Source organism: Pinus tabuliformis, chromosome X, assembly GCF_031772625.1.
Source record: "Pinus tabuliformis cultivar Carrire ecotype Pingquan chromosome X, CPIR1, whole genome shotgun sequence".
NCBI classification, from domain to species: domain Eukaryota; kingdom Viridiplantae; phylum Streptophyta; class Pinopsida; order Pinales; family Pinaceae; genus Pinus; species Pinus tabuliformis.
In genome coordinates, this window is record NC_142308.1 from 1,329,235,103 (window position 1) to 1,329,250,146 (window position 15,044).

A 15,044-nucleotide genomic window follows, 5' to 3' on the forward strand; every position below is an offset into this window, starting at 1 on the left:
GATCTGCCAAGATTAAATAGTTTGGCTAGATCTTTATTCTCTATCTATCAACATGAAATTTAAAGCATGAATGAATGAAGATTAAACGATTTGACCATCATGGATTGTGACATTTTTGACAAGTTGCACACAATCTTTTTTTTTTGACAGAAATGGTTAGAATGATATATTAATTCTTTGCTGAAATGCCTTCAATTCAGATTACAAAGAGGAAGGGAGGGCTCAGATTTTGCCTCAACCAGGAACCATATAACTATCCTCCTAATGAGCCTGCAAATTTTGCATTCTATATTTCTTGCACAATCTTATTTTGCAAAGTAAAAGTAAAAAGTAGTGGCATTTGAATTTGCATCACTTTCATGATCTATTTTTATCTCTTTTTGGTGGGATTCATATTTTATCTTCTTTTTTTATCCTTTTTTTTGTCATTTGATTTATTTTTTAGGACTTACCCTCTTTACATTTTTTAATATGGGAAAACATTTTGCAGAAAACAAAAGTATGTACAATATTACAAGGCTAATCATAGTCAATTCAAAATGAGAATCCTATTATTATTGGACCCACACTCAATGATTGACTTGGTATCAAAGAAATTTTGGTCCAACTCATAATACTTATTTTATTCAAGAGTTCTAAAGAAGGGAGGCGCTTTATGTGATATAAATGATAACCTCATGAGAACTTCATTGAGATCAGAGGATGGCGCATATATATTAGAGTTAGGGACATGGGATAAAGTTGCACATAAGGAAAGGGGGAGAGAATGAATGATTGGAATAGGAAAAATATTGAGCTCTGGAGAAATCATAGGTGGGTAGTTTGGATGAACAAACAAAAAAAAAATGAGGTGTACAAAGAATGATTAGAGGCCATCCTTATCTAAAGTCGAACATCAAGGTGTAGGGAGAAATGGATGTATGAGATGAGGTGGGGGAGCACCCCATGTAGACCCTTGATAGACTCAACAAGAATAGGCACAATCCAAGTTGTCCATCTATTCAAGAGATCTAAAATCATCTAATAGAGACATATGGGCCAAGTAGGGAAACAAATAAAGATAATATTGTAGAGTGGATAAGTATATGTTACCTCTAGGATATTGCATGTAGAATTCCTAGGTAGGTCATTGTAGAAATTGCCTCTAAAACCCCTTTAGAGTGGGTTCATTAAGTGGATGATTAAATGGATGCAATTAGTAGAGTAGATATGGAACATTGGAATATTAATTGATCTAGCAGTAAGACATGGTACATGTTAATTGATTTAGCACTATGGAGTGATAATTGATAACATTAAAATATGGAACACTAGAAAGTTAATTTATCTGGCACAATCTTGTTGCAATAAGCATTGACCCAATGGGTTTCTTAATCCTTTTCTTAAGTGGACAACTTCTAAATTGCACATTACATTCTCCATGTAGATTTTCATCAAATAATTGGGTGAAAAGTTTTGACCTCATATTCCTCCTTTATGACCTCTCCCTAACTAGCAGCAATTAACTATCGTCTAAGGAATCTATCAAAGATTATATTTATGAGTTAAACACCACATGGCCCACTTAAAGTAATCTATAAATCCAAAACATACTTCAATGAACAAAAGGGTAAGAAGAAAAGGAAAAGAACATTTTGGGACCCAAGATAGTGTAGATAATATGTTGAGGATTTACGAGAATCCTATATGAACTGAGAAGTGCTTGTTAGTATTTCAAAGGAAGATCAACAAAACCCTTCAAGGTGTTTAGTCACCTTCTCATGAACACTAGTGGGATGTTAATTGATCTAGCACTATAAGGCATGGAGCATTGGAATGTTAATTGATGTGGCACAATCTTTGGTTCAATGGACATTGGCCCAATGGGTTTCTTACTCTTTTGTTAAGTAAACTAGCTTTTAATTTGCACATTATGTTCTCCATGTAGATTTTCATCAAACAATTGGGTGAAAGTTTTGACCTCATGTTTCTTCTCTACATCCTCTCCCTAACTAGCAATTAACTGTTTAAGGAATCTATCACAAATTATATTTGTATAAATTAAACCCCATATGGCCCACTTGAATTAATCTATAAATCCAAAGCATACTTCAATGAATAAAAAATCAAGTAAAAAGGAAGAAAAATTTAGGACCCTAATGTGTAGAAAATTTATGGAGGATTTACATCAATAAGATAGGCTCAATTACCAAGAAAAATAATTGAAGCGCTATAATGATTTCTGATGTATTTAGAAGAGTTACTTTACATTGAAGTTCTATAATGATTTTTGACATATTTAGCAATGACGCAAAAACTTATGCAAAAAATTATATACAACTCCAGCAAAAACTTATGCAAATAGGAATTATAACTGTTATGATTAAAAGATTCTCTTCTATAAAGATTTCTTCAAAGACAACAAAGATGATGAAGTTAAAGGCACCGCTCACACAAATGCCCAGTGACGCACCAATAACTCCACAAATAACAAGATAAAGATCGTTATACATGATGTTATGCAATGACTAGAGTATTCCCTACGAAGAAAACAAATTAAAAATTGATGTGCAACACACCTATAGCAACACAATTTCCATGTCACTTCACTCCATTCTATCATGTTTCTACCTTTTTCTTTTAAAGCATAGTGGTCGTCACCATCAATGGCAGCGCCAAACCCCAACCCCCCTTTTTTTTGGCCTTTTCTCTTATTTGTAATAGAGAAAAGTACATTTCAAAGCAAATGAGATAAGAAAAACCTTTCAAGGTGTTCAGTCACCTTTCCATGAACACAATCAATATACACCCATATAAAAAATCATATATAAATTACAACAAAATATTCATGTGCAAATGAAACAAAATAATAACAAAATGTCCATGTGCAAATTGAAACAAAATAAGAACAAAATTATAATTGTTATGATTAAAAGATTTTCTCTTCTTTAAAGATTTCTTCAAAGACACCAAAGATGATGAAGTTAAAGGCACACAAATGCCCAGTGACACACCAATAACTCCACAAATAACAAGATAAAGATCATTAGACATGGTGCTATGCAATGACTAGAGTATTCCCTACTAAGAAAACATATTAAAAATTGATGCGCAACACACCTGTAGCAACATAATTTCCACATCACTTCACTCCATTCTATCATGTTTCTACCTTTTTCTTTTAAAGCATAGTGGTCGTCACCATCAATGGCAGCCCCAAACCCCAACACCCCCCCCCCTTTTTTTTTTCCTTTCTCTTATTTGTAAGAGAGAAAAGTACATTTCAAAGCAAATGAGATAAAAAACCTTTCAAGGTGTTTAGTCACTTTTCCATGAACACTGAAATCAATATATAACCATATAAAAAATCATATATAAATTACAACAAAATATTCATGTGCAAATGAAACAAAATAATAACAAAATGTCCATGTGCAAATTGAAACAAAATAATAACAAAATGTCCATGTGCAAATTGAAACAAAATAAGACCAAAATATCCATATACAAATTGATACTAAGAACACAATACTCGTGTACAAACTGAAACTAGTATATTGTGTAAAATGGGAAAAAATACAAGTGAAATGAATCCGTTAAATTAAGCACTAAAACACTTCACATAGATATTGTTAAAAAATTGTATAGTGAAAATAAATTTTAAGAAAATATAATATAATTTAGATACTTCTCTTTGAAATAAATCAACTTATACGTATTTTAATATTCTTTCAAAAATTGTATTGTATTTATATAAATAGCAAACTCTTAATAAAAACTTTATGTTAAGTATATCAATATCAAGTTTCAACTGATTAAAAATGTTAAATTACAATAATATTTTTATTATCAAATCTTCCAAATCAAGCATGGATGGAAGATGAGGAGTTATCCTAAACAAATTACTCCAAAATAAAATATTAATTATTAAATTTAAAATTTCATAGAAGATGAGGAGTTATCCTAAACAAATTACTCCAAAATAAAATATTAATTATTAAATTTAAAATTTCATAAATATTTTTTTGGCAAAAAAAAAAATATAATTTAACTACTTTACAAACCATCATTTAATCATAATAATCAGAAGTCGACTTACATTACCAAGTAACAATTATTCCAACCATAATTTAAAAAAAAAAAAAACCAAATCCAATCCAAATCTATACCCATACGGAAGGCAACAAGCCAACACTACTCCTGTTTATTCGATCTGAACCTCAGACACATAGGTAGACTAAATTGTTATCAACCCAAATTAAAAATTAGTGCTATAGGTATTCGGTAAACTACCGGAGATTGGGGTTTCATTCATGGCAACCAGAACAAGCCAAGCGAAGCCAAAAATAAAAATAAAAGTTCTATTTAACGAGACATGGCTAGTTTGCATATATATTAATCATCAACGTCCTAAGATAGTCCAAAGGAACACGCTTCCAAAAATGGTGAAATTTATTACAGCCTGGAAACTGTTTGGGGATTTGGGCGTTTTCTGGACATTTGACCCGTAGAACATAGGTTCCGTTGTGTCAGACATTATTAAACTACAATTCTCGCTCAATCCAAAACTAAATATAGTAAAGGAAACAGGCTTCTTGTAGTTGTTTGTTTAATTCTTCTCTTCGTTGTTTATGTCGGACACTATTATACTGCCCTGCTATTGTACACTCAAATCGATGCTAAGCTCTAACACAGGCAACTGGAGGCACAGTTGCTTGTGTCCAGCTTTGTTCATTGGCCACATCAGTGAATCTGTATGTTTCATTACTGTTCATTCATCATTATATCAAATAGTTTGAAAAAAAATTACGAAGTTAAAAGAACATGGCGATTCATCACACATCCAAAAATGAAATATGTAAATCAGAAGCTTTCATTGTGTAATAGACTAAAATTGCAACAATCAATTATTTCAGACCTGATGCTTCCTTCTTTAAAGACAGGGCCAAAAGAATCAATATGAAATCGCAAAATCAGAATCCAGAGACACAGAATTAAAAGCATGCAGGCAGCTGTACTGCAGTCTGCAATTTCATGCCTTGACATTGCTTCACAAAAAGGATAAAAAATAGTTCGTTTCTACAAAAAATATTTTCCTACAGAACCAAAAACAGAGGCAATAGCTATTCTTGTCATAACATCTGGAATAGCTATTCTTTTGGTCCATTTTTGCATAACACACGAGGCACAGTAAAATCAAACCCCAATACATTAAAATCACACAGTGTAAGACTGTTGGATAGTATTTATATCAAGACCCTTCAGCTTGACCACAGACTCCACATGCCCCTTCAATGTATTCAACTCCCTAAGCCTGTCATCAGAAAAGGCAAATCATGAGAACCAATGTGAAAAAAAAATGCAACTATGGAAATTCATCTAAACAAAATATGAAAATATTGACCTGGCAACTTCAGCACGCCTCTTTGCTTGTTCAGCAATTTCTGACAACTCTCGGTAGCTGCTCTTCTCATTGAATAAATGCGTTTCAGGTGGATGAAGACCGTGTAATGTACGCTGAGCATGAGCCCATTGTGCTTCACGCTCCTCTTTACCATAGTCTTTCTTTGATGTAAAGGCAGTCTGCAGGCAAGAGATAAAAAACAGTGAACACATGACATTAGAACAGTTTGTGCCAATTAACACCCAGGAGGTTCAAATAATTCCATGGAGCATTAGAAGATAAAAGCAACATGTACAGGCATACATACCTTGCGTTCAATAAGATTATCCCAAGCCTTCCCACTCAGGGCATAGCGAACAGCGAACTTAAAGACATCCAAAGGAAAATAGAACACTAGACTGTATAGCCAAATTACTCCTGCCCAACCCCAACCAATAGGTTTGATGTTTGCAAAGCTGAAGTCTGCATAAACTGCAAGGAATGTTGCAATCTACAGGCAGAGGATAGAAACAAGATAGTGGTCAGTTACTTTTGCAGCTTCTTAGAGAAATCTACAGCTTCCAACAAAATAACAAGACACGGAAAGAAATTATGGTTATGCCCAAACTAACCAGCTGGGCAATAACAAATGCAGTCATAAGCAGAAGCCCGGGTCGTTCTACAAATGACCAGCTGCGAGATCTTGTCACAAAAATGAGAGCTTGGCTCACAATGCTGACTTGTAAGTATATCGCAGATGTTTCCTCATGGGGAGAATTCCTGATAGACCTTACCCCAAACTTGTCCTGTATGATAATAAGTTAAACATTCAATGGGCTGCCCACAAATCAACTTTCATTTTCAGTGAAACCATAAGATAATTAACTTATCAAGTGGAGAGATACAACAGCCTACCGAAAAGAAATCAGTCTTGTGTATAGCCCAGAAAAATATAACCGTCATTACTGCAAGGTATGTTCCCAAAACAACCCCAGTTGCAAAAATTTCTTTCAATTTCCAGCTATCAGGCTGAGGGGATGGCTTCACGCGATCCTTAGAAATGGTCATAATTGTACCTGGTAAGGGGGTAAAGGGGATACCAGCGAACAATATTAGCTTGAATTGATACTTCATGTTCTTTTAGTACTAGTATTGAGCATTCATGTTTTTTGAAGAGGGATTAGAGCTAACCGTCGTTCAGAATAGCTATGATCAAAACCATGAATGGAGAAAAGTCGAATTGCCATATCAAGGCAATAAGGAGGAAACCCAACTGCAACCATGGAAGAACAAAATTTTAGGACCAGAGTAATCACAACAGCTTAGAAAAGGTTTCGTTTTCTACTTCTCTATTTTATTTTTAACTAGAGATATCTTAGTACTTACCACAATACGAATAGTGATTGACACAGCATATATCTGTGGGCATACAGACCAGTTATTAGTTCTCGTGTGAGAGGTAAACATGTGCGTAAGCAAACCAAAAATACCATGCTACATACCGTGTAATTCTTCATTCTCTGAAAGATTGCCCGACTTGTTAAAACAGCACTAATAATAACACTCAGCCCCGGCTCAGTAAGCACAATATCAGACGCACTTCTAGCTGCATCAGTTGCATCTGCCACTGCAATTCCAATATCTGCCTTTTTCAAGGCTGGAGCATCATTAACACCATCTCCTGTCATTCCACAGATATGCTTCTTTTCCTGTAGCCGTCTCACTATCTCATATTTGTGTTCTGTTTACAGAGAAAGAAATTCAACCCATGACATGTGAGAAGCAGAGTACTTCAAAGAGATTAAAGGAAATAGTTACATTAGATTATCTTGAGCAAGTATACAGACCTGGAAACACCCCAGCGAAGCCATCGGCCTTTTCAATCAATTCATCAACAGGAAGAGATGCAATTGATGCATCCTTATTATTACCAAGCAACGAAGACGAAGGGTACATGTTTGTACCCATTCCAAGCCTCCGCCCTGTCTCTTTGGCAATGGCAAGTTGATCACCTGAAAAAAAACGAAGCATGGTATGAAACTCAAGTTTAATTTTTTTTAAAAGATCATTGTCATAAAAGAGAGAGGAAAAACAAATCAGTGTAAAAGCTGATACCTGTGATCATCTTTACATTGACACCAAGATTAAGAGCTCGACGGATTGTTTCAGCACTATCATGGCGAGGAGGATCAAACAGAGGCAGCACTCCAACAAATTGCCATGGGGTTCCCTCACTCTCTTTGGTCCTTTCAGGAACTTCCTGAAATTGCATATCAAACAGACCTTTAGTGAAGCTTCCTATATGCTTTTATCAGCAGTTGAAAACAACTTTTTTAGGATAAAATCAACCTGTTGCAACTACTTGAACCATATTAAATAGTCAACAGCAAACCTGTCTAGCTACAGCAAGGGAACGAAGTCCACGCTCAGCAAATTTATCAATCACTGAATGTACTTTATTTCTCACGTCTTCCTTGCAATGGCAGAGGTCAAGAATCTGTAGACATTATAAGACTTTCAGCAGCTGAAAAATACAGGATTTACTGGAAGATAGAAACCTTGTTACTTGACTGTCAATAACAAGTAGAAAAATTATATTTCATTATTTTTTGCTTTGGTGACTGCATAACAAGAAAGAATATGCATCTAAACGGGCATCAATTATTACCTGCTCTGGTGCTCCTTTACTAGCACGATGCCATTTTCCATGAGCATCAACATATGTAAGTGCTGTACGTTTGTCAACCGGATTAAAAGGTAAGAAATGGATCTCAGTAACCCCCGCTCGAGCCTGTTACAGAACATCAAAAGAAAATTAGACTCCAATTTGAAGAGCACGCTTGGTCATATGATATATCAGGAACACCTGAAAAGACAAAGATAACAATTGACACAAAATACCTCTTTTGGATCTGCCAACATTCCAACAATAGCAGCATCAATGGCATCTTGATTTTCAGTTCTGGAGGCTCTAGCTGCAAGCAAAACCACATGGTCTTTGTCCACATCTTTCACAAATACCTGTATTGTATTCAAATTTCAAAACTCGAGTGTTTATTCACATAGAATTTTGAAAAACTGCAACAGTAGATAGCTTCTATCTAGCTGCTATGGTATATATATATATATATATATATATAATTTAAAAAATAAAATAAATAAATAAATAAACATATATATATATATATATATAAATTTAGAATTTAAAAAATAAAATAAATAAATATATATATATAGAATTTAAAAAATAAAATAAATAAATAAACATATATGTATAGGAGTCCATGCATTGACCTATGGTTCTAGCTAATCTAAGAGCCAAAGCATCCATGCTGCAACAGTACAAACAGGCAACACAAAATTGAAAATACATCAAGAAGGAGAGATAGAGCTTTAAGGATGTTAAGAAATATCACCTCAATAAGATTTTTATCGACGCTCAGCTTGTTCAGAGTAAGTGTTCCAGTCTTATCACTACATAGCACATCCATCCCTGCCATTTCTTCAATGGCAGTCATTCTTTTTGTAATAGCCCCCTGTATTTTGCATCATGTAGTCAAACATTATAACTTTCAAATTAAATAGTTTGATGCACTGTTTAAAGTGGTCCATCTAAGAAGAAAAAGCAAACCCTCATTAAAGCAATAATACCTGTTGAGAGAGTCTGTGGGAGCCAATTGCCATTGTTACAGATAACACGGTAGGCATTGCGATCGGAATCCCACCGATCAACAGAACCAGAAGATTGTTGATTCCATCCCTGTATTTCCTATGTTGAATAGGATACATAACAATGATCTCTATTACCATTCCAATTGCAATGGAGCAAATACAGAAGTTTCCAATGGCCGTAAGAACCTGTATTATTACAGAGCAAACGTTATTAACCCTAATGCAAGAAAACCTGAACCACATTGCTTGAATGGGGATTTTCAACTCATCAATAAACAATTACATTTCACGACACCAAGAAAGAGAAATCAAACCCAATAGCACCCATACAAACCTTTTGAAAATGCCCCACATTGTTGGTTGAGTCTACCAAATGAGCAGCCTTCCCAAAGAATGTGTGAACTCCAGTTGCAATAACAACCGCCTCAATTTCTCCCTGCTTACAGGTAGACCCTGAAAACACCTCTTCCCCGGGGTTTCTTGTCACAGGAAGCGACTCGCCAGTCAGAGCAGACTGGTCAATCTTTAAAGGATCACCTTCAAGAAGACGAGCATCAGCAGGCACAATGTCCCCTAATTTGATACTGATGATATCACCTGGGACAAGAATTGAAGCTTCTTGTTCTTGCCATCTTCCATCACGAAGAACCTAGAGAAAAATTCCGCCATAGGTAAACAAACAGATACGAAAGATAGACTAGCACAAATCGCATTAGTTTTAGACAAAATAAACAAATGCATGGTTTTCTGAATACCTTGGTCTTTGGTGCAAGACCAGCCATGAGGGCAGCCGCTGCATTTCCGGCATTGTTTTCTTCTATGAAACTGATTGTGGAATTGATAACCAGCAACACGACGATTCCAAGGAAATCTTGCCAATCTGGAGGCTTACCCTGCAATGCGGTGCGAGAGTATGAGTTAAAAACAGATTACTGAAACTCCTTCGGGCACCAAAAGCAAAATATTCACCGGAAACACTACTTACATCTCCATTTGCCAAAGCAATTGCCATTATAGCTGCTATCTCCATCACCCATGATAAAGGATTCCACATAAACCCTAGGAATTTCAGAAGCTTGCTCTCCTGTAAAAGTTCTCAGAAATAGCAAATAGTCAGTCTCATGTTTTATAGGGATCCAGGAATGGGCTTCAGCCGAAAGAACCTCTTATATTCAGAGGAGAAAGAAAAGGGGTGCAAAACTTTAAAAACATTTACAGCAATAGGACAAGAAGCAGACCTTTTTCTCCTCTAATTTGTTGTATCCAAAAACCTGGAGACGATTCTCTCCTTCTGTCGATGACAAACCCTCCCTGGTACATCGTAGCTGTTCGAAAACTTCCTCGATAGGAATTCGTTCCTTTTAACAAGAAGAGAACAAACAGTAAAGTTAACAATAGTCCATTCTTAAGTTGATCAGGAACAAATCGCAAAACATAGAAAAACTATGCTCCTATTCATCTTTCCATCTAACCGCTTCCAGCAATTACGATCGTAAGACTTCACAATATTTGAGGTTTATGTCTTCAAAAATTGCATTCAAACGGAATTGTAAAATTTCCACAACAAGCTTGGGGGAAAAACGCTATATAAGAGACCGTACCCAAGCATATGACAATATAAATTAAACATGAAACTCCTTACAAGTTACGGGACAAAATTTAACGGCATTGGGTACATTTAAAGCATGTCACAAGCTTCGACAATCACAGTACATTTAATCATTTTACAACTTTCGACAATCGGTCAATCTCTTGAAGAAAGAGAAACAAGACTGGATCTCGGACTCTGAAAACAGACCAAAATGAAGCGCTTTCGACCGTTCAACAGACTGCGAAAACAGACCAAAATGGACCTTTCGACCGTACACTCTCAAGTTTCATTGTAATCAAATAACTACTAATTGTAGAAATTCGGAGAAGAGCCAACGGATCAAAGCGAATATTCTATCAAAACGACGGGATTAACTCAAAGAATCCGTCCATTGAAGAATCACTTCAAGAAATCAAAACTGATAATAATAGTCCTCTGACTCAGGGATCCGAAAATCCTTAACAGGAAATTCGATCCGAAATTTAAGGAGGAAATTATATTTAGAAAGGTGTAAATCTTCAAAAAGCCAAAAATAAAAAACAAAGCTCTAAACACAATTTAAAGCCACAAGGACTAATGAGCTCTAAACAACTCGAAATTTAGACTGACAACTCAACATTCACATCTGTCAGAAGAAATACACAATATAATGTAAATTTAAGAAGACGGATCCATCTCAATACTGACTGCTAGGCAACTTCAAGCTTAGACGTCACGCAAACTATCTTCCCATTGACCCGCAACAACCTACACCCTGCGAAATTCGACCTCAAAAGAACCGGAATTCAAGACCACCGCACATAAACTTTCAGGAAAGCCAGAAACTTTCAGAATTTAGGGAGAGCAGGACATAAACTTCTCAGGAAATCCAAAAATTCTAAGAAAATAAGCAAAAGAACGCCATGCTTCACGAGCGACGTTTCAAAACTCTTAGAATACATGGCAAAAGGAAATATTTATCAAAAGAAACTACAAACACGATTTGCATGCGTGAATTTTCCGACTCCAACCTTCCAAAAATTCCAAAATCAGGCAAATTGAAGCTCAAAAAAGTTGCCAGGGCCTAAAAACCAGAGTCCGAAGCTCCAATTCCCATATATTTCCCCACCGCAATTTTCAAAAATCAAACCTCAGAAAAATCGATATTTGCAGTCTAAGACATGAAGAGAAAGGAAATCCACATAAACTTACAAGATCGACGGATTCGTTCTTGATGCTTTCAAGGCCGCTGGTGGCCTTCTCGTCCGGCGTCATGGTTGTTCCCGGACCAAGGCCAACCCTTTAGGCCGCCGCAGGGAGATCAAATCTTTAACGATCGGAAGAACACAGGCGTTACAGAAACGCAAGCATTAGGGTCAAAATATATGGCGGAGTGAACAGACAGCCTTCCAGTGCTCCTCCTGTCACGCGCTCTTCATGCAATGGAAAGCATACCTCAACACTACCACTTCTTCACCACAAACTCTCCTCCGCCTCTTTAAAGCCAAGTCGAGCCGCCCACGCGATCACAGGGTCGTCTATTCTAGGCTCCCCAACAAAGCATGTGACCCTACGCCAGTTGGCCCATATGAAAGCTCCTTTATTAATAGCTAGCCCTCGCGCTGTGCCGGCACCGGCCCGGTCAATTTTTCCGCTTAGATTCCGCCGTCGCCGCTATGATCCATCCCCAGTGTGACCTCCAATAATTCTCGCGGCTTAGCATGCATAACTACTGTTAATTAATAGCTCATTCCATTCCTTAAGCAGAAGTGCTTATGAACTACGCATGTTCACATCATCCGACAGCTTTCCGCGTCGCCAATTTCCATGGAGATCCCCGCACAACCAGCACTTGCACACTAATTAGGGTTTGTTTAAGATTTACTGAGCCTTGTATATAGTTTGGGGTTGGCATCCTAGGGCGGGCGGAGACTGGCACTACCTGGCGGGCCCTGCCACGCCGGTTTCCCTTCCCGTTAGGTATTAGTCAACGGAATCGGAGCCACTAAAATGGCCCAAACAGCGCTTCGTTTATAAACCAGTGAAATGAAAAAGAGTGGTGCGGGCCCCAGTTATTAAAAAGTCATCGGGGCTATCACTTGCCTCGGTGCCCGGTCCCACCACCTCGTCAAATCCGATTGGCTTACGCCACTTCCTTACAATAATACACCGCGCCGACCTTATGCGCCTTGCATCTTCGATTCATCTACCGCCGGCGGTTCGCCACGTAATCCATGAACTTTTGCCACATTTGTGAGAGAGTCTACGTCATCGTAACAGCTCTTCTCCTATTGGCCCACACTTCTACCGGCCAGGATTTCTCAACCCTGCCCCCATTGACTTATCTCCTCCGTCCGTTCGCGAAGGGCCACTGCTTCGCTCTGGTCACCTGGAAAAGTTATCCATTACTCGGGCTAATAAACGGATTTTTTTGCGTAGGATAAATTTGAACAAGAACCGTGTGAAAATTAATTTTCAATGATGATGAGGAGAGTTATTAGAATTTCAAACTTATCAACATTTTTAATTAATTTTTAAATATATAGTTTGGAAAAGTTAGTTATAAAATTAATGTATTTTATGGGGCTTGGAGTAAGTCCTAAAATTACTTTTGTTTGGTTAAGACTTTGTCTTCCTTGGACTTAAGGAAAGAGGTTAATGGCCCACCTACACGTAAGTTCAAGGAAACAGGTTAACGGTCCACAGCCCAAGACCTACACATATCTGGGAAGAGTGGAAATATGCTCCGTTAGGGACCACCAATGAGTTATTCCCGGCCCAAGACCCACACGTATTTGGGAGGAGTGGAAATCTGCCCTGTTAGGGACCACCAATGAGTTATTCTAGGTGGCGTGGTTTTCCTTAAATAAGGGTGATGAGTCAACCTCCATTCGTGGTTAACAGCTAGAAATCCATGTTCTCACAACTAAATTATAATAAGTTTTCCCACATGTAAAATAAATTAAAATACTTTATGTTTTAATAATTAATATTATGAAATATTTTAAATTAAAACATTTATTTCAATATTTTTCAATAAAAAAATAATTTTATAATCAACAAAATTCTTTTTTAATTAAAATAATGGTATAAATTTCAAAGATGAATATAATTTTATTTTTATTCAATAAATTTATATAAAAATAGTATTATTAAGAATTTTGACCAATTCCAAATCAAATTAAAATTATGGATAACTATAATTTTATTAATTAAATTAAAATAATTAAAATTATGGATAACTATAATTTTATTAATCAAATTAAAATATTGAGGAATTTAGACTTCTGTGATCCATAATATTGTAAGATAATCTTCTGCAAAATCACATAACGAATCTTTTGTCACGGGAAAATATAATGTTATAGGTGCAAAATTACAAAAAATATATTGTGGTTTTTTGTTTTTGATTTTGTGTTTATGTTTTATTGAAATTTAGAAATCACTATGTCTAAATATGAATATTGTAAAAATAGTCTTTTTCTATTGTATTTTGAAGATTTTCAAGACCAATCACTAGAATCTAATTATGCAAAATTATCTTTGTAATTTTATATTATTTTAAATTATATTTCTAAATAGATAGATTCTTCTACCACCTTGAAAATCTTAAAGCTCTCAAATTATACCATCTAAACAAAAAAACTATACAATCCCAATTATTTTATATCATGTTATTCATTTATTTTTATTGGAATTTAGTTTCTAGGGTGTACACATGTGAGAAGTACCGTAGTAACCCCTTTTTCACGGTATTTTAAAGATTTTAAAGATTTCTAAATAGACAAGTTTAAAAGTTCTATATTTTTTATTATCAAATAATTATCACCGGAATTTGTTATACAATTATTAACGAAATTACAATTTTATATTGTTTTAAATTGTAGTTTTAAATGCATTAATCAATTCTTTCTCCTAAAACCCTAAAACATTGAAATTATGCCATATAAACAAAATCAATTCTAGCAATTCTCCTAAATTTCTGCTCAAATTTTGAACAGGAAATTTCAAAAATAAAATTAAAAACACTAAATATTTAAACTACCCTTTTCTCAATGTATCTCAAATGTTAACAGTGAGATTTCAACCCTTATTTATTAGAAACTAATTTTATTGAATTCAGATCAAGATTGCGTGTTTATTTATTTAGAAATTAATTTTTATGGTTAAAGAACACCTTATTAAACTCGGAAAATGAATAAGAAAAACTATTAATTTTTGTTACATAGAAATTTATTTAATAGGGTAATAAACTGGAAATCCAACCCAATAAGAAATTAATTATTAATTATTATTTTGATATTTTTTATTTTAAGATTTAAATTATAAAAATAATTTGATTTTAAAATTGTTATAATTTAACTATGTGATGTTTTGGTTTTTCCGGAATATATTTTCAGGGCTAAATTGGCTAGAATTACAAGTTTGAATCGTATATTG

The 15,044-nt window shown here is 35.3% G+C and overlaps 1 protein-coding gene across 1 annotated transcript; it reads right to left on the reverse strand.

Moving 5' to 3' along the window:
- Positions 1–4,829: 4,829 nt before the first annotated feature.
- Positions 4,830–12,092, reverse strand: LOC149144990 (plasma membrane ATPase). Its single transcript, XM_089452869.1, has 20 exons — positions 11,817–12,092; positions 10,273–10,392; positions 10,020–10,118; positions 9,790–9,927; positions 9,369–9,683; positions 9,014–9,220; positions 8,779–8,898; positions 8,264–8,383; positions 8,031–8,153; positions 7,755–7,859; positions 7,478–7,622; positions 7,210–7,374; positions 6,865–7,103; positions 6,749–6,781; positions 6,554–6,635; positions 6,278–6,438; positions 5,995–6,168; positions 5,691–5,873; positions 5,384–5,562; positions 4,830–5,293 (listed from the first exon to the last, which is right to left on the reverse strand). The coding sequence occupies exons 1-20, from the start codon at positions 11,877–11,879 to the stop codon at positions 5,197–5,199; spliced, it is 2,868 nt and encodes a 955-aa protein (XP_089308995.1). The 5' UTR covers positions 11,880–12,092; the 3' UTR covers positions 4,830–5,196.
- Between the last annotated feature and the right edge of the window lie 2,952 nt (positions 12,093–15,044).